Source organism: Schistocerca serialis, chromosome 7, assembly GCF_023864345.2.
Source record: "Schistocerca serialis cubense isolate TAMUIC-IGC-003099 chromosome 7, iqSchSeri2.2, whole genome shotgun sequence".
In the NCBI taxonomy this organism is placed as follows: domain Eukaryota; kingdom Metazoa; phylum Arthropoda; class Insecta; order Orthoptera; family Acrididae; genus Schistocerca; species Schistocerca serialis.
The window spans coordinates 138150463-138177805 of NC_064644.1; the positions used below are offsets into that span (position 1 = coordinate 138150463).

At 42.7% G+C, this 27343-nt stretch overlaps 1 protein-coding gene across 1 annotated transcript in view; it reads right to left on the reverse strand.

The window, feature by feature from the left end:
• Nucleotides 1-27343, reverse strand: part of LOC126412934 (head-specific guanylate cyclase-like) — a gene marked incomplete at its 5' end in the record, with an annotated part of 516083 nt that overhangs the window by 14728 nt on the left and 474012 nt on the right. The window contains 3 exons of the mRNA XM_050082825.1: nucleotides 2336-2479; nucleotides 6591-6757; nucleotides 27130-27268. Coding sequence (XP_049938782.1) covers nucleotides 2336-2479; nucleotides 6591-6757; nucleotides 27130-27268 — 450 coding nt within the window. The remainder of the gene's footprint in view (nucleotides 1-2335; nucleotides 2480-6590; nucleotides 6758-27129; nucleotides 27269-27343) is intronic.

Genomic DNA, 27343 nt, shown 5'->3' on the forward strand with positions numbered 1-27343 from the left:
CTGACCGTACGTTAAGTCAGAGAACATGTACAGTAACCTCAGCACTTTCAACAATCGTTGCAGAATATGTGATTTGGAGTTACAGGATCCAACATAAAGGCAGATATCATTTCGGTCTTCCTGTATTTAAAGGATCCAATTGTCTTTCGTTTACGAAACTAAATTGTTCTTAAAAGATCATAGCTATTATCACTCTATATTAGGTTAATAATTCTGATTGTGTAAGTTGTCAATATTTACGTTTTTTAAAATGCTGGCATAAATTCGTGATGCAACATGCTGTAGGTTTCAGCAAGTGAAACTAATGTATAAACAAAACCTATCTCACATAGTCCACCCGCTACATAGAGACCTTATGCTTTTTAACTCAACCAATGACGGTTAAACTGAGACATGTCTCATATGTTTCATATCTCAACAAAATTCCATCGACTGCAATGCTGTGGACCATAAATATCTTTATTAATCTCTTAGCAACAGATAAACGAACTGACAGCACAACAGTAACTACAGAGTGCCTACTACACACTGTTATTATTAATATGGTGTCATTACTAAACCTACAACTGTTATTATTCTTATTTTATGAGTGGCGTGGTCAGCCAAAACATTGGCAGCCTAAAATATAGTAATCTGTGCCAATTCAGAAGAAGGTGTAGAGCACACATTTTGACTTGATTAAGTTTATATATGTGAGTGCGTGGTGAAGACAAAGCAGGTGTCGCTGTGGAGGGAAACGGTTCAGAGGGAGCGCGGTTTTCAACAAGTTTCTACCCTCAATCTAAGTAGTTAGCATCTTTCTCTGAGAAGAAACTGAAGGTAGCATTTGTGATGCACAGAGAATTGCTTCTTTATTCTACACAAAGATGAGAAAAGTCATGGGACACGTCCAAACATCGTGTAGGACCTCTTTTTTCCTGTGGTAGCGCAACAACACGACGTGGGATGGTCTCCGAAAGTCGTTGGAAGTCCCTTGCTGACATACAGAGTAATGCTGCCTCTATAGCAGTCCATGTTTGAGAAAGTGTTGCGGTGCCTAATTTTTTGCACGAACTGACCTCTCGATTATGTTCGATGGAATTCATGTCGGACAATCGGAATGGTCAAATCATTCGCTCGAATTGTCCAGAATGTTATTCAAACCAGTCGCGAACGTTGTGACCCCGTGACATGGCGCATTATCATCCATAAAACTTCCATCGTTCTTTCGGAACATGAAGTCCATGAATGGCTGACAATGGTCTCCATGTAGCCGAACATAACTATATACATGATACATTCAGTTGGACCAGAAGGTCTAATCCATTCCCTGTGCACATACCTCACACAGTTATTGAGCCACCACCAGATTGCACAGTGCCTTGTTGACATCTTGAGTCCACTGCTTCGTGAAGTCTGCCCAACATTTTAACCCTAGCATCAGCTCTTACTAAAATCCGGACTCATCTGACCAGACCAAGGTCTCCCAGAAGCCTAGGATCCAACCAATCTAGGCGCTTCAGTCTGGGACCGCGTGACCGCTACGGTCGCAGGTTCGAATCCAGCTTCGGGCATAGATGTGTGTGATGTCCTTAGGTTAGTTAGGTTTAAGTAGTTCTAAGTTCTAGGGGACTGATGACCTCAAATGTTAAGACCCATAGTGGTCAGAGCCATTTGAACCAGCCATTTGATCCAACCAATACAGTCACGAGCACCGGAAAGGCTCTGTAACCCATATCATGTTGTTAGTAAAGACGCTTGAGTCGGTCGTCTGCTGCCATAGCTCATTTCGCCGCACTGTGCTACGTTCGTCACACATTGATTTTCTGCAGTGTTGCTTGTTTGTTAGCACCGACAAATGCAGGCAAATGCGCTGATCTAGGCCGTTAATTGAAGGTCACTGGCCGTTGCGTTGTGCGTGCTGAGAGATAATGTCTGAAATTTGGCATTCTGTATTGGCACTGTGCATCTCGATACGTTAAATTCCCTTGCAACTTCCCCCATTCGTCTGACTCCAAGTACCATACCGTGTCCAGTCTTTTAATTTCCGTTGTGCGGCCCCACTTTCGGAACCTTTCCATACGAATCACCTTACTGTAAATGACAGCATCAGTAATGCACTGCCGCCTGTGCATGTGCTTATTGTTACCCCTTGATTTTTGTCTCCTCAATGTATAAATTCAAGTTGTTAATCACTGCCGTCTCCTTTACTAATTATTTCGTAGTTTGAGTGGTAGTGGTTACTATCTCATAGCGCACAGGTGTGATGTCCTCAGAAAGGTTGGGAATCACCGGTTTAAGGCGTTTCAGAGGGTCAACAGAGTGAGGCCTGGAGTTGTGGGGTCTGGCGACTCACCCGGATAGGCCGGCCGTCGTGTGTGACGTGGTTGGCACAAGTCTCGATCATGCGTAGCGCCATCCACGCGATCTGCTGGGCGTGCGTGTCCGACTGCTTGTGCAGCCCGCCTGCCACGCAGTAGGCGTCGCCAATCGTCTCCACCTGCAAAAAGTGCGCCGCTTGCCGTATGCAGTGCTTAACTCTGGCCACTTGCTGCAGCCGTTCGATTACACTTGAAGAAACGAAGACGACTTAAGTAATAAAGAAAAGTATCAATCTGGCTCGATGTAAAGACCTGTCAAAAAGATACTGGGAGATTTAATCACGCCATGAATATACATTTCCCAGTTATTAAATAGGTACATCCGAAAACTTCGGTAATCACTGTACAAACAACTAATATAGTGACCACAAACATGACGCAATATGAAGTTACATTTACGCTGAAAAAATAAATAGCTTCTTCCAACCAGCCATAACTCGTACAATAATTTATCTTACATCAAGAAGTTCAATGAAAGAACCTCATTTTTCAAAAATGCATTTAAAATGTACTTGTAAAGCGAAGACTTACTACACAGTGCAAGAAATGTAAAGCCTAACACCAAAGTACGGCAACGGATAATATTAGTATGTTATTGAGTTTCTGAGGTTATTGTGGACGAAAGCTGGGTCACAGACGGAAATAGGGAGTTGGGATGCTCAAAACGTAAACCATACATCACAGCCATAATGTCAGCTAGCTGACATTGTGATTAATGCCGCGTTGAGGAAAAATTTAACAGTGAAGCCAGGACTGCTTTAAGGGCAAAACGACCCAAGCAGCCACTGGAGGCAGATATTTCCAGCACAAAGTTTTTATACAGGATGTATCATAATAAGTATCAAAAACTTACAGGGGTTAAAGGATGTGGGAGGATGGGGTGCAACAAACGATACATCATCTTTGTGGAGGATGGGGTGCATCAACTGATACATCATCTTTGTGGAAACATGTTCTCGAATCGGAAGTAAGTGTAGCACTGCTATTTTTTATATTCACACCAACTTCATCACAAAACAGTATTAAGAATACTGCATTGTTCACTATGGACGATACGATTGCGATTGCACTTCTGTTTAGTGACAGCCCTTCTATTCAGATAGAAAGAGCCTCTAAGCCTTATCCAGTCTTCCTGATTTCGGTTTCCCTTGCTTTCCTAAATTGCTTTAGGCTCGTACCTGGAAGTTTCTTCTGTAAGGCCACATCCGATTGGTGGCCCATTCCTTGTAACTATATATAGTCTGAACCGCACGACCGCTACGGTCGCAGGTTCGATTCCTGCCTCGGGCATGGATGTGTGTGATGTCCTTAGGTTAGTTAGGTTTAAGTAGTTCTAAGTTCTAGGGGACTTATGACCACAGCAGTTGAGTCCCATAGTGCTCAGAGCCATTTGAACCAACCTTGTAACTATACCTGTAAGTTTGTGAATGCATGCACCGGATAGTTGCAATTAAAGTGCAACTGCTCATGTAGGTCCAGTGTGGTCTGTAATTATCGTATGGAAGCGAAACTTGGTATATGCAATAATGCGTCAATGCCGAACCGATATACGCGGGAAAAAATTAGTTCCAATTTTGGCCACCACGTGCAAATCTGCCTCTGTACACTGTTTATATGACGGTATGACATCCACGCTGTCATCTGAGAAAGATACATGACAGTACGGCTGTCCAGAAGAGAGACACTGCTCAGTTAGCGAAACTATTCATGTGAACGGCAGCCGTTAGAGTGCTAGGCCCGATATCATTAAATGGTTTAAAGAAGATTTGGAGCAACGTTCTGAATTTGCGTGTTGGTTTCTGGAACGGATCGAAGTTGATGAACGTGATGAGGTACATTTTATAGTACAGGGTGCAGTGGACACACAGACACACTGCCGAATTTGGTGTAATGTTAAACGGCGTATTTGAACGATGTGCTATTGCACTTACCGTAAGTGACTGCGTGGTGTGGATTCACAAACACTTGCATTCTCTGTCCGTTCTTCTTTGAAGGCGAGGTAGGTGGACCATGAGGTCTGTACGTTATCGAGACCTCTTATACAGCAGGAAACAAAAGTTTTTACGCAAGATTCAGCAACAAGTCATGTCTCTCGGCTAGTGTAAGATTTGCTTCATGCAAGCTTCCACGAAAGTGTTATCTCCAGCCGTTTCCCAGATGCATGGCCTGCAAGATCTGATCTGCAGCCATGTGACTCTCGACTCTGGAGATGTCTTAAGGTACACTTTCACCAGGAACATATTCAGCCTCTAGGTCCTGATCTGAAAATCGGTATGCAGGAAAACGTTGCTCACATTCCACCGAAACTGCTGCGAGCAGTTGGTGATTACGTTATACAGGAGCAACATCTCATCGACACCTCTTGTGCTCGTACTCGAAAAACTATGTAAGCGCTAGTTAAAATCAGCGTTATACATGTCTCATTTGTTTCATCGTCTCTGTCCAGGACACATTCCTAATCCATTACATATGGAAACATATATACATGTTTCTTGCAAACCATCTAATTTTCTTCCAGCGTAAATATGTTCCACATTAACACATAACCATATCTACCAAGTTTTGCTGCCATACGATAATTCGAGCCCTCTCTGGACTTTTGTGGGTAGTATGAATTTAATTATAACCAATTATAACCAATCGGTACCAAAAATGCGAACACGCGCCAGCAGAACTTGATAAATTGATAGGGACATGCTTTGCCGAAAGTGGGAAGAACTTATTTATCGGCTTTATATTTGCTGAATTAGTAGGGCTGCACATGTGGAAAACTGGTAAAACGTCACAAAATCTCTTTTGAATTTCTCCACGTGGATACAAAGTTTTGTGACAGAATGTCAGTGCTATAGGTACAGCAAATCCGCAAAATCGCTTCAATCATTTATCACAACCTTGTAGTAAAGTTTGTAAAACCGTCTAAGAATGACGTCCAGGCTCGCCGGCAAATCCGACACACCGACACCCGTCATTAATCCGCGAGCAGGTTCGAAACGAGCCGCGCATCTCCTCTTCCCGTAAGCACGCATTTTATGGCGCGTTTACACCTGTGCCCCTTGCGGCAAGTTACCTTTTGGCTGTGCTTGTCCCACATACAAGAAGAGAAATGTATGTAGGTGCATGGCTCGTCCGCAACATAAGCGTGCGAGTGACTCCATTGACACCTGTGTTCACACTGGGCGTCTTTGTTTCATCTGTTCTTGGTGCAGTAAACTTTATTACAACAGCAATCAATATACTATCAGAAAGTATAACACTAGACCAAACACCATTATTTGTTTGTTCTGTTGCTATTACAGCCCTTCTTCTTCTTCTTTGAATTCCCATTTTAGCAGGTACTATTACTGTATTACTAACAGACCGAACCTAAGTATATCATTCATTGACCCTGTGGTCACCGCCAGACACCACACTTGCTAGGTGGTAGCCTTTAATTCAGCCGCGGTCCGTTAGTATACGTCGAACCCGCGTGTCGCCACTGTCAGTGATTGCAGACCGAGCGCCGCCACACGGGCAGGTCTAGTCTAGAGAGACTTCCTACTTCCTAGCACTCGCCCCAGTTGTACAGCCGACTTTGATAGCGATGGTTCACTGGCTACAGACGCTCTAAATTGCAGAGACGACAGTTTAACTTAGCCTTCAGCTACGTCATTTGCTACGACCTAGCCAGGCGCCATATTGAGTTACTATTACAATGTATACTGAACAGATAATATTGTGAATAATGTACCGTCAAGAGCGACGTTCATCATTAATGGATTACAGTTAAGTATCAAACTAATTATGTCCGCTTTCTGAATTCTAATTTATTGTCATGTTCCAGACCTCACGTCAGTATAGTCCTTCCCTCCTCACGCCAACCTGCGTGAGCTAAACGTGTGCCTTTTCGGCCTCCTCTAGTAACACGGTGTTGGCTCTTCTGCCAACACAACAGACCCTTCATACGGGACAAGCATAGCCACACGGCGACTAGCTGCAAAGCGCACAGGTGTAAACGCACTATAACGCGCTCGACCACACGGACGGGTATTTGAAACGGCAATTGAAGCATAGGTGACTAAATGGATTTATGATGCTGAAGCTGCAGAGAACATTTTAGAACGTGAATCGATTTGTTCATTCATTTTCTGAGAATGCATGCTGTCCAACCTATTTCAGTCTTCAACGAAATGTCTCTTTATGTCAATAAGAGAAACGGCATCTACAAAGATGGCATTTTGATTGAGTGGATACCTTGTAAACGTCCAGCTGTCCGCAGAACACGTCGAACTGCGAGTACAGACTCTGAAGCATGTTGATGACCATGATAGGCGTGGCCCCAGAGCAGATGGAGGTAAAACCAACGATGTCGCTGAACAGCATCGTTACGTCGTCATGGGATGTAGCCTCGATAGTCTCACCTGCAGAAAAGCAAAGATAACCTTATATGCGGTCTGTATTCTGTTAAATATTCCTAATCGGATGTATTGGGAATAAAACGCCTCGACAGTAATCGATCACTACGCTATGCAACTGAACCACCAAGGAAAATTAAAATGGATTAAAAAGAAAGTGAAGCGGAAAATACCTTGCCAAAAATAATATTACTGCTTGATTATCTAATGCTACTGTTCCTTATTCACGCAAAATGTATAGCGGTCTACGTTACATATCGGAAATAATTTCCTAAAATAGGAGAAGAAAGGCGCACCAGGTTGCTAGTTATCTAACTTGACTCAAGACGTCAGTAATGTATGAGTATATCCATATTCGCATGCGCTATGCAGTGTATAATCTATTAGTGCAACAATAATAAACCGTGAAGTTAAAATATATACTAGGAGGATTATTCTGAAAGTAAGGTAAGATTTGTTATAAAACATAAATCACACAATTTTAAAAACTGTATTGTTTAATCTGTTACATGTTTCACTATTTTTCTATAAAACTTCCATAAAAATTCGTCATAAAATCCTCGAAGCTTTCGTACTCCTAAGTCATAGACAACGACCGCCTGTTTTTATCACCAGTGAGTGATTAACTGCTAAATTGCTAGATTTGCAGACAACTTTGTACAAAGTTCTTCGACCCACATTCGGAAATTCCAATGCGAAAGCTGAAACTGTGAACCACCCGTCGTAGCATATCTTTTCGTCCACGTTTTTAACAAGCCTCCTGAGATCATTCATGGTCTGCCTGATCGCTGTTCGCCACTGAGATTTTCCCATTAAACAAAATCTTCACACATATTTAAATGATAACTTGGTAAAGAACTTCCTGTGAAAATTACAGTATTTAGGGGATTTAAATTTTCAAGCGAGCATTTTATCTTACTTGCGACCCATTAGAACACGTGAGTTTAGAGTACATATCGGCCAGACAATTCGCAAAATGTAACAATTTGTCAACAGAATTTTCCTCAAGTTAGCCAACTTCTCTAGTTCAAAGGGGCATTTCTGAAAGAAATAAAATCGAAACACGGAAGAACATACAACCCGTTTTACTGGCTTCTTCATGACATTATGTTTAAATAAAGAGATTTTTATGACTACAATTTTTGTTGAATTCTTTAATGACGGTGTATTGTTAGTCACCAGTTTACTTAATAAGCTGTCATTCAATCTGAAATATATTCATATGTCATATCCTCAAACTGTCTGCAGGCAGTCTACGAAAGTGTTTCTCCATACTACTACACTCCAGACAACCAGAAGCGCTGCAGCATGCGCCTGGTCGCCTGCAGGGACATTATTAGTAGTGATAATAGAACAAACCAGTCGCCAATTGAGGGCTGTTCTCAAAATATGTTACTCAACGAGCCATGGATTTCTGCAGGTAGTGTTAAAGTAATTTTCGGTGCACTGGCATTCTTCATACGCCTGTGTTTTCTTCAGTTTGCAAAACGAAGATGATGTACAACAGCACTGAAAGTCAGAAACAAATAATACGAGTGATAAGATGGAGAAATTAAGCTGCCAGTCAGGTATAAGCCACCCCTTATCTAATTTTGCAGTGTTGGACATTTTTGATGATAGGCACTTGGTTGACTGCTGATGGATCCCTTGTGAATTTGTGCATGGGTAGAAGCTGTGAAATTCAGCTAAATTCATTATTGCCAACGCCACTTACAGACCAATTCTTAAATATTAATTAAATGTACTACACTACTAAGGGATGCAGCCAGACGCCAATGTTTATTTTGTCTCAAGTCAACAACCAGCATTCATGAGAAAGACTTTGAGATTGTGATTAACGCAATGGTCATGTTATTGTCTTTTTATTCCTTGTGTCATGCAAAAACATTGAATTTTTCAGAATGACTTCTGAAAGAAATAACTGCAGGGTGACGATTATTGAACTACATGGAAACAACATAAATTAATTACAAAATACGGCGAGCAAACTCTTTATTGAACATGTAAACGTCACTACAGATTTTCGGAATTTGGATATGACATGTTTCATATGCCTGCCATCGTTGGCGATGATGTGGTGCAGATGAATAGTCAAATTCTGCATGACCCGCTGAAATGTCGTAACATCGATGTGGTCGATTACCTCTGGAATGGCTTTTTCAGGTCAGCTGTGGTTTTGGGGTTATTGCTGTACACCTTGTCTTTAATAAAGCCCCACAAAAAGGAGTCCCATGTGTTGAGATCCGGAGAGTATGGCAGCCAATCGAGCCCATACTAGTGGACTCTGGGTACGATGGGAGTCAGAACATGGTCCCCAAAGTGCTCCTCCACCGACACCACTCCCCTAGTTTGGTGGGGTCGAGCTGCGCATCACATTAACCACATCTTGTGGAAATCAGGGGCACTTTGCATAATGGGGATGAAATCATCTTCCAAAACCTTCGCGTACCATTCGGTAGTCACCGTGCCATCAAGGAATATCGCACCAATCATATTGTAACTGGACATTGCACTCCACATAGTCACCACTTGAGGGTGAAGAGTCCCCCAAATGCACCATTCCAGGCGAATTTCTTGTGCCATGGCATACAACAACAAGGCAAGTGCACATGCACATACTAATTCCCATCATGCCTCGCGTCCAACCGTGCAATTTGAATGTCCTAACGCAACCGTTCAGAAGTTATGAAGATTTTATTTCTTATAGTTCAATAATGGTCACCCTGTACCAATAGATTAGTTATCAGACAGAATGACACAAATTTTTCGCTATCTGTACTATTTTTATGTGCCTGGAGAACCCAATCACAGCCGCGCAAGATTAGCCGAGCGGTCTAAGGCGCTGTAGCCATTTACTGTGCGGCTGGTCCCGACGGAGGTTCGAGTCCTCCATCGGGCATGGGTGTGTGTGTTTGTCCTTCGGATAATTTAGGTTAAACAGTGTGTAAGCTTAGGGACTGATGACCTTAGCAGTTAAGTCCCGTAAGATTTCACACACGTTTGAACATTTTTTGAACCGAATCACTTTTTTTGCCCTTTATTGAAAATTCGGTAATCCGCGCTTTTCTATGTTGATAAACGTTTTCATATATATTATCTGTCAACGGTGGTTTTCTCTCGGTACGCCGTATCTCCCTTTTTACGTAACCAAAATTAATCATTGGGGTCTCATTTTCAAGATTTAGTTCACCACTAATTATGAAAAATACGTAAATAGTTTAAAATTACAATTTTCGTTAAGAAAATTTTATTTAAATACGTTTTTATTAAAACAATCTAGAGGGCTCCATCTATTGACACTCTGTTCTACTAACCTTCACGAAAGCTGTTGCAGTTGTTAGATTCCTTATGCAAGTGTAGTGTGTCGCACGATTTCGGTCATACACGTTGATGTAAACAGTTCAGAAGGCGCCATGTGGTGATTCTGGATGGACTGTAGGTAAGCCGCATGCTCAACTTTCATGCTATTGCTTTGAGAACGGTTATTACGCAGGTACAGTACAAATGTTATTGTTTATCAGTTTGAGATGCTTTCAGTATATTTTAGGCTTCAGGTAAATTATTTCGACAATATATTGTTCGCTATGTCCAGTAATAACGCACATGATCGGACGCTTCAAAGCACAAGTTTGTACTTTCCAGAACCTATTTGTTTTCAAATGGATATTTATAGTGGCTTCCTCACGAGTCCGCATATTCATTGACGTGTTTGTACAAGAGCCAAACGGTGATGGAATTATAGCTGCAAACATCATGTCCAAAAATGTTTTGTAAAATAAAGAGGTTTTAAGAATAAAATTCATCTGACGAAGACAATACCTGGTTTTTATGTGTTTTACAATTGTACTTAATGATATCGCTTTTCTACAGTGAGATTAATATTTGTTAATACAACTGAAAATGTAGTACCTTTTACTAAAAAATATTTGATTTACCTATTTGTCCATTAGTATGTCACCTGTCGGTGACTAATCACTATAGAACATGAGCTATTTCCATAGGTCATATAAATTAGCATCTCTAGCTGAAAACCATGCCAAATCCCATCACTTCAAGGGGGTTCTAGCTCTCCTTTACACTATGTGGCTTCCCAAAATGCGGTCTTAACACATGATCAGTACACAATTGATACCAAAGTGCGATGCAACTAAAGTTCTTACAATATGAAACAGTGCCTAAGGTGAAGCCTAAAAGTCATTTATTTCATAAAATTCATTAAATTTAGTGTTTTACAACAAGATTATATACGTTCCAGTCACATTATTGTGAACACCGTCTATGTTCGACGTGTATATGCAACAACCACTCACAGACGTGGATACGCAGTGGAGTATATGTAAAGCATGTCTGGAGGACACGGAAAAAGCGGTGCATAATTGCCGTAAGTTGGAAAAGGAGCTGTTTATCTGTCGACCAAAACGGGATGCTTATTGGCTTTCGAGAAAGGGTGGAAACATTTCGGAAATAGCAAAGTTTTAAGTGAAGAGGTTTAAAAATCAACCAACTAGTAGCCAATAATGATTTACTAGCCTTTGACCATGGTTTCCATATTAGTAAAAATATCTTCTTAAGAAATAGCGGCCTTATTACATTACATGGGGGCACAACAGATTAGATGAAGCCGAGCGTCTCTTGTCATAAACAAAATTGATAAAACAAGACTTATTGCAAGCCATGGCTTTAGATAGCACCACATCACATATATCGTACTTTCGAATGAATGCTCATAAGTAAGTTCCCACAATAGAGGCTCTTTCCAACATAGACTTGTAATAGGTGTCATAGGATACAAGTTTGTGATGACAAGAGACTTTACCTGTGGGCATTTACTTATGAGTAATCATTCTGAAGAGCGATATATGTAATCTGGCGCTATATAAAGTCATGACCTGCAATAATTCTTGTTTTATCGATTTTGTTTATGACAAGAGCCACTCGGCTTCATCTAATCTACTGTGCCACCATGTTTTCTAAGGTCACTACTCCTGAAGAAGATATTTTTACAAATGTCGAAACCATGGTCAAGGGCTAACAAATCTTTATTTGCTAGTGGTTTGTTGATTTCTCACCCTGTTCAGATTTACACAGCTGCTGTTTCGCAGCCATGTTCAAGATGGCGTTTGGGTGCCGCCATGTTAAAAATAGGACGTGCATGCATATGACGCGCCTAGCCAGCTGTGCTGCACCACGGGCTGTAGACAACATTGATAAATCACAGCTGCGGGGGTATGTAACGGCAAATGCATATGCAGCTGTTGAGCCACTGAACCAAGAGGCTACAACAATGTCTTCTCAACGACCGCTCAGCGAACACTGCTGCACATGGACCTCTTGCAGCAGGAACCTTGTTCGTGCACCCAAGGTGACTGCTGTTCATCGGCAACCACCGCTGTAATTTGCACCCCAGTACCACAGCTGAACGTCCACGCGACAGGTGGTCTCTTCCGGTGAATCACGTTTATGCTCCATTAGACTGATGGCCGTTGGCATGTACGGCCGTGCAACAATCGTCGGAAGGATCTGAGGAGGGAGCGTTATCGTCTGGGAAACATTTTAGTGGCATTCCCTGGTTGATCTCGTAATTGTGGAAGGCATAGTGGATGAACACACAAATTCATCTATCCTTGGGGCTGTATCCGCCCCTACATGCATTCTGTTTTTTCCCGGCACGATAGCATCTACCAGCAGGACATCGTAACGTGTCACAAGCTCCCAGTGTACGTCCTTGGTCAGAAGAGAGCTCGGGTCAGTTTACCGTAACCTCCTGCCCACCAGACTCTTTGGATTTAAATCCAATCGAGAATCTGTGGGACTACCTCGGTCGGGGTATTTGTAGCGTGGATCCTCAACCGCGAATCCTAGCTGGCCGTGGCAGTGGAGTCGCCATGGATCCGCGTCCCTATTGGTAGGTTCCAGAACCACCAGCTTTTCTTCCTGCAAGTCCCCGTTGCAAGTGGTGGTTACTGAGGATTTGACAGGTGATCACAATAATGTGTCTGGAGCGCGTATATTGTGAATTACTCCTAACACGATGCGTAGATAATAACCTACGTCCCACTTTCCAGCTGTGTAATTCACTGCATTATCTTCATCGGAATCAGAAAATCACATCTTCAGATACTTGTAAAGGTGATTCTGAGTGTCAAAGTAACAACTATTTCAATAAAATACAAAAGATAGCATCCTTGCATTCGACATGTACCAGGATCTCCAGGATCTACATTACTATTCGTAAGTAGTGGGTACCTCGAACCCATTTCGACCACCAGTACAAAAAGAAAACAAAAAGGAAAAACAATGGTGAGTAGTGCTACGATAATGCCTTCCTCATCAACTCAGCTTTCGTGAGAGCGTTAGAACTAACGGATTCTTGATTAATCTTAGTGTTCATCGCAGGAGCGTGAAGATTACTGTACTACTTAATATCGCGATAAATAACACAACTGAGGAGGTAATGTCTTGGACATAAAACGTTAATTGGAAGCCGGGAACCAACGAAAAAGAGACAGTACAGTCATAAAATGAAACATGTAATCGTCATACTATCAATAATCGTCTTTCCAGAGATGTCCCATACAGTCGAGAAGGTGAGATGTGTAGTGAAAATGTCGTATGAGAAAGGAAAAACGGTTGATGATCATACCAAGACCTAAATATTCGCCGGCCGAAGTGGCCGTGCGGTTCTAGGCGCTGCAGTCTGGAACCGCGTGACCGCTACGGTCGCAGGTTCGAATCCTGCCTCGGGCATGGATGTGTGTGATGTCCTTAAGTTAGTTAGGTTTAACTAGTTCTAAGTTATAGGGGACTAATGACCACAGAAGTTGAGTCCCATAGTGCTCAGAGTCATTTGAACCTAAATATAAGGCAATAATTTCATGATACATTTGGGATGGATTATCTTTACCGAAAGCTTAAGCGGGACATGAGAATTGGTGCTTGTAATGAAAATTTATGACCGAGCTGATTTACACTGTTAATGTACGATATTTTTTTCCAGTTACACGGACGAGCCGTTCTTACGCAATCAGTGTGCGAGTGTAACTTCCTCAGTGACTTTTACGATCCACATATGAATCACTACGCTCTTAAAATTCCACAAGGAACTTGCGTCCGTTATTTTCATGCGCAGGCCGGCGCCGGCTCCGGCCCACGGAGCTGGTTAATGTGACGGCCCACAGAGGAGCTGTCCGCGCGCCCACACAGGGGGGCTAGGGCGAGGTGAGAAAGAAGTCCCTCGTGGCGGCGGCCAGCATAAGAAATGAGCGCCTCGGCTCGCCTTCATCAGCATGAAACTCAATGCCCTCCGGCACCACACAACGCAGACAAATGGGGCTGTGAGCAGCAGCGTGGTCTGCTTCTAACTCAGAGGTGCCCCGCATGTACAACAGGGTGCCGGCGCTAATGTCATAAACATTTGACCAAGATGAAAATTTAAACACGGGTACCAATTCTGAACTTGAAGATATCGCTGATAAACTGCTTGCCACTACTGAAACATGAATCCATTTTCCACCTTGGCAGTGCAACGTCAGTATTCAGAGGTATGACAGAAACGATGATTCGAAGCATAGAAGTGTAGTAAACGCGAGCTCAAAATGCATTATCTTAAGAGCTATGAACACTTCATCATCTTCAGTACTGTGAAACAAATCTCTCCACAAGCCCTTTGCTTTCCATATTTTGGGTCTAGTACCGTCCAGAAAAATGGAAACCAGCTCTAGTAAAATTGGCTATGAAGTCTGTCGCGACGTACTTCTTGAATAAAAATCTCTCAGTGTACATGCCACGTCAATTCAGGATAAAACTTCAAGCTTTCGACCACTACCTCCATGGTCGTCGTCAGGGTTAAAACTGACTGTCGTAAACTAGCGAGGCTCCTATTTTATATGCAGAGGACGGCTTCTGATTGGTTGGAGTACGTCATAGGAACGGCGATATGGCGCGTAGTGAAGTGATGCCCTCTACTTCCACAGATGTAGTTTCTATGCAGCGCTGCTTGCAGCGCCATCCCTTGAATCAGGAGGTAAAGTGGGGGAAGTTATCCTCTGCGATTTTTCTTTATCCAGTGCAATCTCCCAGGTGTTGCTACGTGCATAGCCGTTGTCTCTGTTAAAGTTATTATCGCTAAGTCTAATTTCGACAGCCTCCTCTAGTGGAAATGCATACTTCAAGAGCTATCAGCACTTCTTCAGTAGAAGAGATGTTTCCCATTAGCGAAGAAGAACAAGTTTTTAAGGTATGCATATTAGAGCCCATGTTTCCTTCATATTTTCTGCTAGCTTGATCCTTAGTACCAGCTCACAATATATGGAAGTAAAGAGCATGTGGTGGAAGATATCTGTTTCACAATATCAAAGACGAAGAAATGCTGATGGCTCAAAACCGTAAAACACTAAAGGGGGGGGGGGGGAAATGTTACAATGCTACTAAACCATCGTAAAATTTTACTACTGAAATTTCATTTAGACGAAATCATAATTTATAGGCTATGTATTAGGTAATAACAGTTATTAGAGCGCCAGTGCTAAGTTAGGTACCAAAGTAAGTACAAAATTTCCTGTTTTGTACCATACTCCTGTCGTAAATGTTTCGGGTATTTAGTAATCTAGGGTAAAGACATATATTTTGGAGCCCATTTCGGTATACTTGTGTTCGAATGATCGTTCTCGCCATTTCCTTAAACACTTACCAACTTCTGACACACCGTGCATAACTGATGTTGTAGTAAACACGAAATAAAGAAACATTCCATGTTCGTCAACAAAAGACATAAGTAGACACTATGTTCCTGACACGTGACAATATGTTCGGGCAGTGTTGACATTTTTGCTATACATATTTGGATTGCTGTTTACTTTGGACTGGACAGTGTCAAATCAACTTCTTGAGAGCATTGTCTGTCTCAGATATCGCGAGCTTCCATGTTTGCATATATATGCCACTAAGGCGGCATTGTTCTTTTAATCGGTGGCGAGTAGGGAACGTTAGTCTCGTTCGAGTCAACTGTGGCAGTAGTACAGCGTGTTTCAAAGCTTTGCAGCAAACATCTAGCTGTAATAAAAATCGTGACATTGAGAACAACTTTTGTTCGGAACAATATATTCGCTGGCGCTTCCCGGGGACATTAGACTTTCTTTAGTACCAATACATGTACTCAGGAAGCGAAAGTACCGTACGGTGCTGGAAGCGACCCTGTACCACTGAAAGGGTACAGTACCGCCCGACATTGAAAATAGGTAAAACATTCTTCGTTATTCTTCTCAGAACAACATATTTTTTGTAATAATAACTCAATTTCACTTAATACACCGAAGCCGGATACCAGTGTAGGAAAGAATGACAATTTATTTATTTAATTGATCACATGTGCACTCCCACAAAATAAATCCCTACATCCAATTTCGTGAGATCTGCGAAACGAATGAATGTATGGTCGTCTGCTAACCACAGATAGTGAATGTGCAATATATGATCATCTTTGAGACGGTCGTTTTGTCACCTTTGGTGGAACCAAAGAGATGAAATTTACCTGAGCTATGAGCGCCTGAAATGTGGCTGGCCAACACGGTGGTATGGTGCTCCCCACCTTGGCGGAGGTGCGAGATCGGCCATGTTTCAGCACTCTGCCGCTGGATCTAGTGTTGGTAAGGCCTGTCTTAGGTGTGCTCCGTAAAGACAAAAGGGTGGAGACATGGCATGCATGTGAAATACTTAAGAGTAGGTTGGAATAATAATTTCTCTATTTCAGGAACTTTTGTGGGGAGAATTAAATGTCAGGCAGGTAATATTAAGGGGATCGTAGCAATCTTCGGAAGTGACCAACGGTCACAATGAAACCACGTGTAGCAATAAGTTGAAATATTTCCAAGTGCTTAAGTTAAGCTTAATTACTAGCGTGTGTACTATAAGTTGGAAATATTTAAGTAATGGCGTGTGCAGGACTTGAAGGTAGAGACGACTACTTCCACGTGGTGAGTACTGTGTGAGTCTCAATCTGTGTATGAGAAAAAAGGATACAGTGAAGTACTCGTCGATGGTATCAGTTGAGGACTCGCCTGTGTGTGATGAATATGTTCTTAATATTACTTTGCGTGTTATGTTTCCGTGTGACGTTTGATTCAAACTATAATACTCTCAGAGAGAAGCAAGGTGAGTCAGCTGTCTATCCAGCAACGCCACTTGGCTTGCACTGCACAGGAAGACGTGCATATATCCTCCAGAGTTCATAGTAGGAAAGAAAAGTTACGAAGTGGGGCAGTGTCGTGTGAAACTGGGAAAGTGGGAAAGCTGAAAGTGATGTGATTATAACGTTGTGACTATTCTTTGTATTGTATGTTGCCAGTGTGATGTATTTCATGATATTTAAGTATGTGTGGTTGGCATGGGAGAGTAACAAGATAGTTTCAGAGGCAGTGGGTTATGCATTTTCCTTTTTGTTCCACTCAGTCTGGAGAAAATTTTCGTGATGATGGGTGTGAGAGTCGAAGTGTGAGATATAGCCAAAGATCCACCATCCTATCCAGTAAATGCACTGTAGCGTTAAATGATTACGAGACCATAACATAGAGAATCACCAATGTAAAGCCATGCCCACTGGGCGGAATTTCTCATGTGTTATTGTTGTAGGTTATAGAATTTGTGTGTTTAGGTTATAGAATTTTTCGGAACAAATAAGACAGTAAAAAGAAAGAGATTGGTGGCTTTTTCCTTCGAATAGTTTGTTGTCATGATACCCAGGATTTATGATGTGTGCGCCATTCATATTCAATGCGATGGCCACTTGTTGATCAAAGCCGTTAAATAAGAAAGAAAATGTGGTATTGCCAGTGCGTAGTGAACAGTCAGATTTGTGTAAATTACTAATAGTCAGATGTGCGTTTCCGTTTCCGTTGCGTAATATTCAAACAGGAGAACCACTTGTAACTGAATTGTGAGTACTAGAGTTCATGTTACTCGATAAATAAGAATGAGTCGACTCGCTTGGCAGACCACTCATCTCGCAGGCCTGACTGCTTGATGCCACAGTATAGCAAGGCATGTGGGTGCCTCTCACCACAACTAGTCATTTTATTTTCTGTTCCACTCGGAAACAGGAAACGTCTTAAGTAGCATAACTCAATGTGTTGTGACACAGGCAAATGTTCATTAGAGACAAGGTAACGCCAGGAATGCCCCAGGGAAGTGTGACGGGACTGCAGTTGTTTTCTATATATGTACACCAAAATGTTTTGGCGGACAGAGTGAGCAGCAATCTACTACCCTTTGCCGAGGATGCTGTGGTGTACGGGAAATGGTCGTCTTTAAGTGACTCTAGCAGCATACAGGATGACTCCGACAATATTTGCAAATGGCTTGATAAATGGCAGCTAGCTCTATATGTAAAAAGGAAACGCAAGTTAACGCAGGTAAGTAGGAAAACAAACCTAAAATGCTCGAATTCAGGGGCAGTAGGATGCTACCTGACACAGTCACGCCGATTAAATACCTAGAGCGATATGCAATGGAACGAGAGTCTAAGGACTGTAGTACGGGAGGCGAATGGTGGACTTCGGTTTATTGGGAGAATTTTAGAGAAGTGTGATTCATCTGTACAGGAGACCGCATAGGGGGCTCTAGAGTGACCCGTACTTGAGTACTGCTTGGCGTCTGCGCCAGATTAGATTAAAGGAAGACGTCAAAGCAATTCTGAGGCGAGCTGCTAGATTTTGTACTTGTAGGTTCAAAAACACACAAGTATTACGGAGATGGGAATCCATGGATGGGAGGTGACAATTCTTTCGAAGAACCCATTGAGAATATTTAGAAATCTGCCATTTGGAAGTGACTGCTGCTGCTGCTGCTAAAGTACATATCAGGTAAGGACAATGACTGTAAGAGGAATTAGTGCTCATATACACTCCTGGAAATGGAAAAAAGAACACATTGACACCGGTGTGTCAGACCCACCATACTTGCTCCGGACACTGCGAGACGGCTGTACAAGCAATGATCACACGCACGGCACAGCGGACACACCAGGAACCGCGGTGTTGGCCGTCGAATGGCGCTAGCTGCGCAGCATTTGTGCACCGCCGCCGTCAGTGTCAGCCAGTTTGCCGTGGCATACGGAGCTCCATCGCAGCCTTTAACACTGGTAGCATGCCGCGACAGCATGGACGTGAACCGTATGTGCAGTTGACGGACTTTGAGCGAGGGTGTATAGTGGGCATGCGGGAGGCCGGGTGGACGTACCGCCGAATTGCTCAACACGTGGGGCGTGAGGTCTCCACAGTACATCGATGTTGTCGCCAGTGGTCGGCGGAAGGTGCACGTGCCCGTCGACCTGGGACCGGACCGCAGCGACGCGCGGATGCACGCCAAGACCGTAGGATCCTACGCAGTGCCGTAGGGGACCGCACCGCCACTTCCCAGCAAATTAGGGACACTGTTGCTCCTGGGGTATCGGCGAGGACCATTCACAACCGTCTCCATGAAGCTGGGCTACGGTCCCGCAACCTTTAGGCCGTCTTCCGCTCACGCCCCAACATCGTGCAGCCTGCCTCCAGTGGTGTCGCGACAGGCGTGAATGGAGGGACGAATGGAGACGTGTCGTCTTCAGCGATGAGAGTCGCTTCTGCCTTGGTGCCAATGATGGTCGTATGTGTGTTTGGCGCCGTGCAGGTGAGCGCCACAATCAGGACTGCATACGACCGAGGCACACAGGGCCAACACCCGGCATCATGGTGTGGGGAGCGATCTCCTACACTGGCCGTACACCACTGGTGATCGTCGAGGGGACACTGAATAGTGCACGGTACATCCAAACCGTCATCGAACCCATCGTTCTACCATTCCCAGACCGGCAAGGGAACTTGCTGTTCCAACAGGACAGTGCACGTCCGCATGTATCTCGTGCCACCCAACGTGCTCTAGAAGGTGTAAGTCAACTACTCTGGCCAGCAAGATCTCCGGATCTGTCACCCATTGAGCATGTTTGGGACTGGATGAAGCGTCGTCTCACGCTGGTCCAACTGAGGCGCCAGGTGGAAATGGCATGGCAAGCCGTTCCACAGGACTACATCCAGCATCTCTACGATCGTCTCCATGGGAGAATAGCAGCCTGCATTGCTGCGAAAGGTGGATATACACTGTACTAGTGTCGACATTGTGCATGCTCTGTTGCCTGTGTCTATGTGACTGTGGTTCTGTCAGTGTGATCATGTGATGTATCTGACCCCAGGAATGTGTCAATAAAGTTTCCCCTTCCTGGGACAATGAATTCACGGTGTTCTTATTTCAATTTCCAGGAGTGTAGATGCATATAGAGAGTCGTGTTTCCCTTGCACGGGACGATGAGATTTCACCGAACCATCAGGGTCAGCTATCAGTGTGTGCTGCATACTACCTACACAAGTAAACTGACAGGGAGATTTTTTTTAAAAAAAAATGAGTATTCCTCAGGAAAAACTAATTTTAGGAACGAATCAGGGACTTTAATTTTTTCTGGATCTACATTCTTACATTATCAAGTGAGTGATGTAGTGAACACAAGGCTCTCCACATCGCGTCCATTGACGCCATTGGCGGAACATGAAATGGGGTGGTTCGGGATCGATTGGCCCTTTTAGGGGAGTTCAACCCCGTTTCATAGAGAGCAGATGATTCGATTTTAGGCTACACTCATAGCTTATGCACCCAGCAAAGTGGCTATACCTATTGCACCTCAGGGGCGTACCTAATACAAAACAAGCCCGGCATAGCTGGGAAGAGACAGTGAACATTTTCTAACTAATAAAATGTTACCCACGATGTGATTTATCGCCCCTACACGGTTGATGCAAAGGCTTTAACTCATCCTGTATATTTAAATAACATACACTATGGGATCAAAAGTATCTAGACACCTGGCTGAAAATGATTTATAATTTCGTGGCATCCTCCATCGACAATGCTGGAATTCAATGTGGTTTCGTCCCACCCTTAGCCTTGATGACAGCTTCCAATCTCGCAGGCATACGTTCAGTCAGGTGATAGAAGTTTCCTTGGGGATTGGCAACCCATTCTTAAAAGAGCGCTGCACTGAGGAGATGTATCGATGTCGGTCGGTGAGGCCTAGCAAGATGTCGGCGTTCCGAAACGTCACAAAGGTGTTAACAGGATTCACGTCATAACTCTGTGCAGGCCAGTCCGTTACAGGAATGTTATTGTCGTATAACCACTCCGCCACAGGCTGTGCTTTATGAACGGGTGCTCGATAGTGTTGAAAGATGAATCGCCATCCCCTAATTGCTCCTCAACAGAACACAAGGCAGTCCACATCGCGTCCATTGACGCCGTTGGCGGAACGTGAAATGGGGTGGGTCGGGATCGATTGGCCCTACTAGGGCCACAACGCGGAACTGAACCCCGCTTCATACAGAGCAGATGACATAGCACATGCACTAAGCAGAGTGGCTATACCTACTGCGCCTCAGTGGTGTAACTGATATAAAACAAGTCAGGCCTTGCTGGGAAGAGAAAGTGAATATTTTCTATCCAACAAAATATGTGACCCATGATGTGATTTATCGCCCCTATACGGTTGATACAAAATCCTTGTACATCCTGTATATTAATTAACATACACTATGGGATCAAAAGTCATCGGACTCGTGGCTGAAAATGATTTACAAGTTCATGGCGCCCTCCATCGGTAATGCTGGAATTCAATGTGGTTTTGTCCCACACTTAGCCTTGATGACACCTTCCACTCTCTCAGGAATACGTTCAATCAGTTGCTGGAAGGTTTCTAGGGGAATGGCAGCCCATTCTTCTCGGAGCGCTGTACTGAGGAGGGGTATCAATGTCGGTCGGTGAGGCCTGACACGAAATATAGAACTTGGAATTCTTGAACGAATATTGTTGGTGTAACAGATTCACATTGTGAGCCAAGCAGAAGCATATACATCGAAGACAGTGTCTCGGCCCCTGGCTGGAGAGGTCAGACATGTGCAAAGAGAGTAGTTCTGCTGAGGGTCGAAAGGGACCGTTAGGTTATAATTAATGGTATCATTCTTGTTTATCTGGATTGCTAGAATATATTTATTATTACCGGCCTAAAATGTAGGGTGTTGTTAAGTTATTGGAGATGCGCTGCTCACACTGATAATATTCCTGGAGAAGGCAGTAGCAGAAGACATAAATAAACAAACGCCGTCTGGATCACAACTTATTATCAACGACAGTCGGTTTCCATCTGCGGTGCAGATAATCTTCAGATCTATGTTGGAACAAAAAGACAACAACAGTACAATGATTTTACAAAGTGCAATTTGTCAATGTTGTTGAAACTAACATAAAAAACAAAGATGTGAAGTGGGAAAAAAATTTGTCGTGTAGTCATGTGACATGTGCGTAAGTCATAGCTGAGTATGTTAAAACAGTGTAACACAATCTCTCAGTATATAATTCGATAAAGGAAATTATTAATATTTCAGACTTCGAGCATGAACGATGCGCTACACAATAGTATTTTTTTAAATTAAGAAGTCAGTGCAAAATTACCGGACATATGTGAAACTTTATTGAATTTGCTTTCATTTTAATGAATAAATGTATCAATACTGAAGATTCTTATTCCAAGTTCAAAAAAGGAAAAAAGGGCGCTAGTTAGAAATGACCATAACTACGTAAGTGAAATAAATTTTTGCATGAATGTTGCATTATACAATAGAAGAAAAAAAACACATTTATTTAACTTAGTGAATGCAACTGTGCATAGTATATTTCATTTTTTACTTACATACTTAAAGAAACAAAATGCCAGTGTAAAATTACTAAACACATCTGAGACTTTAAGATATTGCCTTCGTTTTAATGAACAAGAGAAATACGTGGGTAAAATGTGTGTTTGTGTGTGTGTGTGTGTGTGTGTGTGTGTGTGTGTGTGTGTGTGTGTGTGTGTGGGCGGGTGGGAGTGTGGGCGGGTGTGTGTGTGGGTGTGTGTGTGTGTGTGTGTGGAGAGGGGGGAGGGGAGTAGGGCAGAAAAGGACTCTTGTTCCGAAATAGCGATAACAGTGGTGAGGTAATATGTTTCAGGATGAAAGATACGTTACACAATAAGCTAAGAACAAATGTTACAAACATACTGAAGGCAAACTGTGTCCTACTTCAGTCTTTATGTTAATGATCAACGGATCATTCATGCCTTAACTTACAAAATTAACGAGCGTAATTCGCCGAAGTGGCGTCAAATCGTAAGACTTGCACCCCGGCGAACGGTCTACCCGACGGGACGCCGTAGTCACATTACATTTACATTTAACGCATGTATGGTTATTTCGTAAGTAGGCTCATTTTCTTCTCCCTCTTCCTGTTTACCTTACAGTAACAAATATTTGTTTTGTAGGTAGACTCATGGCATTCCCCGTCCCCCTTTCTACCTTACAGTAAGTCTTCGATGCATTTCCATTCCTCTTCATTAAAGCTAAGGCAGTTACTTAAACCTCAGATATTTTCGGTAATTTTGCGCAGTTTCTTAATACATGTAAGCAAGAACGAAAATACACAACGCACAGTTATTGTCATTATATTATTCATATTTTATATACAATTGCGTGAAGCGTCACTGTTGCTGAAATGTGCTAGATTAATATGTCCTTTAAGTATCAATTTTTATTATATTTAATATATATATATATATATATATATATATATATATATATATACCCCCCCATGAACCATGGACCTTGCCGTTGGTGGGGAGGCTTGCGTGCCTCAGCGATACAGATAGCCGTACCGTAGGTGCAACCACAACGGAGGGGTATCTGTTGAGAGGCCAGACAAACGTGTGGTTCCTGAAGAGGGGCAGCAGCCTTTTCAGTAGTTGCAAGGGCAACAGTCTGGATGATTGACTGATCTGGCCTTGTAACAATAACCAAAACGGCCTTGCTGTACTGGTACTGCGAACGGCTGAAAGCAAGGGGAAACTACAGCCGTAATTTTTCCCGAGGGCATGCAGCTTTACTGTATGATTACATGATGATGGCGTCCTCTTGGGTAAAATATTCCGGAGGTAAAATAGTCCCCCATTCGGATCTCCGGGCGGGGACTACTCAAGAGGATGTCGTTATCAGGAGAAAGAAAACTGGCGTTCTACGGATCGGAGCGTGGAATGTCAGATCCCTTAATCGGGCAGGTAGGTTAGAAATTTTAAAAAGGGAAATGGATTGGTTGAAGTTAGATATAGTGGGAATTAGTGAAGTTCGGTGGCAGGAGGAACAAGACTTCTGGTCAGGTGACTACAGGGTTATAAACACAAAATCAAATAGGGGTAATGCAGGAGTAGGTTTAATAATGAATAGGAAAATAGGAATGCGGGTAAGCTACTACAAACAGCATAGTGAACGCATTATTGTGGCCAAGATAGATACGAAGCCCACGCCTACTACAGTAGTACAAGTTTATATGCCAACTAGCTCTGCAGATGACGAAGAAATTGAAGAAATGTATGATGAAATAAAAGAAATTATTCAGATTGTGAAGGGAGACGAAAATTTAATAGTCATGGGTGACTGGAATTCGAGTGTAGGAAAAGGGAGAGAAGGAAACATAGTAGGTGAATATGGATTGGGGGACAGAAATGAAAGAGGAAGCCGCCTGGTCGAATTTTGCACAGAGCACAACATAATCATAACTAACACTTGGTTTAAGAATCATGACAGAAGGTTGTATACATGGAAGAACCCTCGAGATACTAAAAGGTATCAGATAGATTATATAATGGTAAGACAGAGATTTAGGAACCAGGTTTCAAATTGTAAGACATTTCCAGGGGCAGATGTGGACTCTGACCACAATCTATTGGTTATGACCTGTAGATTAAAACTGAAGAAACTGCAAAAAGGTGGGAATTTAAGGAGATGGGACCTGGATAACCTAAAAGAACCAGAGGTTGTACAGAGATTCAGGGAGAGCATAAGGGAGCAATTGACAGGAATGGGGGAAATAAATACAGTAGAAGAAGAATGGGTAGCTTTGAGGGATGAAGTAGTGAAGGCAGCAGAGGATCAAGTAGGTAAAAAGACGAGGTCTAGTAGAAATCCTTGGGTAACAGAAGAAATATTGAATTTAATTGATGAAAGGAGAAAATATAAAAATGCAGTAAGTGAAACAGGCAAAAAGGAATACAAACGTCTCAAAAATGAGATCGACAGGAAGTGCAAAATGGCTAAGGAGGGATGGCTAGAGGACAAATGTAAGGATGTAGAGGCCTATCTCACTAGGGGTAAGATAGATACCGCCTACAGGAAAATTAAAGAGACCTTTGGAGATAAGAGAACGACTTGTATGAATATCAAGAGCTCAGATGGAAACCCAGTTGTAAGCAAAGAAGGGAAAGCAGAAAGGTGGAAGGCGTATATAGAGGGTCTATACAAGGGCGATGTACTTGAGGACAATATTATGGAAATGGAAGAGGATGTAGATGAAGATGAAATGGGAGATATGATACTGCGTGAAGAGTTTGACAGAGCACTGAAAGACCAGAGTCGAAACAAGGCCCCCGGAGTAGACAATATTCCATTGGAACTACTGACGGCCGTGGGAGAGCCAGTCCTGACAAAACTCTATCATCTGGTGAGCAAGATGTATGAAACAGGCGAAATACCCTCAGATTTCAAGAAGAATATAATAATTCCAATCCCAAAGAAAGCAGGTGTTGACAGATGTGAAAATTACCGAACTATCAGCTTAATAAGTCACAGCTGCAAAATACTAACACGAATACTTTACAGACGAATGGAAAAACTAGTAGAAGCCAACCTCGGGGAAGATCAGTTTGGATTCCGTAGAAACACTGGAACACGTGAGGCAATACTGACCTTACGACTTATCTTAGAAGAAAGATTAAGGAAAGGCAAACCTACGTTTCTAGCATTTGTAGACTTAGAGAAAGCTTTTGACAATGTTGACTGCAATACTCTCTTTCAAATTCTAAAGGTGGCAGGGTTAAAATACAGGGAGCGAATGGCTATTTACAATTTGTACAGAAAACAGATGGCAGTTATAAGAGTCGAGGGACATGAAAGGGAAGCAGTGGTTGGGAAGGGAGTGAGACAGGGTTGTAGCCTCTCCCCGATGTTGTTCAATCTGTATATTGAGCAAGCAGTAAAGGAAACAAAAGAAAAATTCGGAGTAGGTATTAAAATTCATGGAGAAGAAATATAAACTTTGAGGTTCGCCGATGACATTGTAATTCTGTCGGAGACAGCAAAGGACTTGGAAGAGCAGTTGAATGGAATGGACAGTGTCTTGAAAGGAGGATATAAGATGAACATCAACAAAAGCAAAACAAGGATAATGGAATGTAGTCTAATTAAGTCGGGTGATGCTGAGGGAATTAGATTAGGAAATGAGGCACTTAAAGTAGTAAAGGAGTTTTGCTATTTGGGGAGCAAAATAACTGATGATGGTCGAAGTAGAGAGGATATAAAATGTAGGCTGGCAATGGCAGGGAAATCGTTTCTGAAGAAGAGAAATTTGTTAACATCCAGTATAGATTTAAGTGTCAGGAAGTCATTTCTGAAAGTATTCATATGGAGTGTAGCCATGTATGGAAGTGAAACATGGACGATCAATAGTTTGGACAAGAAGAGAATAGAAGCTTTCGAAATGTGGTGCTACAGAAGAATGCTGAAGATTAGATGGGTAGATCACATAACTAATGAGGAAGTATTGAATAGGATTGGGGAGAAGAGAAGTTTGTGGCACAACTTGACCAGAAGAAGGGATCGGTTGGTAGGACATGTTCTGAGGCATCAAGGGATCACCAATTTAGTATTGGAGGGCAGCGTGGAGGGTAAAAATCGTAGAGGGAGACCAAGAGATGAATACACTAAGCAGATTCAGAAGGATATAGGTTGCAGTAGGTACTGGGAGATGAAAAAGCTTGCACAGGATAGAGTAGCATGGAGAGCTGCATCAAACCAGTCTCAGGACTGAAGACCACAACAACAACAACATATATATATATATATATATATGTATGTATATATATATATATATATATATATATATATATATATATATATATATATATATATATCACACTCTTTTCAATGTGCTCACCTATTAGTTACGCTCAAGTCACGTGACTATACGAAAAAATTTTTATGCACCATATCTTTATTTTTTCTAATAGCTTCACACAACGTTGCCAAACTGCACTTTGGTACTGTCAGGTATATGTGAGTTCATGATATTTTTTTGGTTATTTCTGCTATCAGTCAGACAAGAGTACGCAACAGCACACTTCCACACCACGTGTGGCCGCTGTACGCAAGAGATCAGAGGGAATGTTGTCCCCGCTGTTGGTCACGTGTGTGCAAAGCTGGTACAGAGAGCTAATGCAGAACGCTCACCCAGCCAGAGGCGGCGCGCGATGTGTGGAGGGAAGATGAGGTGCAGCAAGCTGACGTTCTTCTCTCGCTCCTTGTCCACCGCCAGGTTCGCCTCCTCGATGCTGCTCTTCAGCTTGTCCATGCGCCGGCGCAGTCCGTCCTGCAACATACACGCAACCATTTATGCTCTGTAGCATCGTGTCCAACAACCGACCAAAGCAATATCATATGCTTA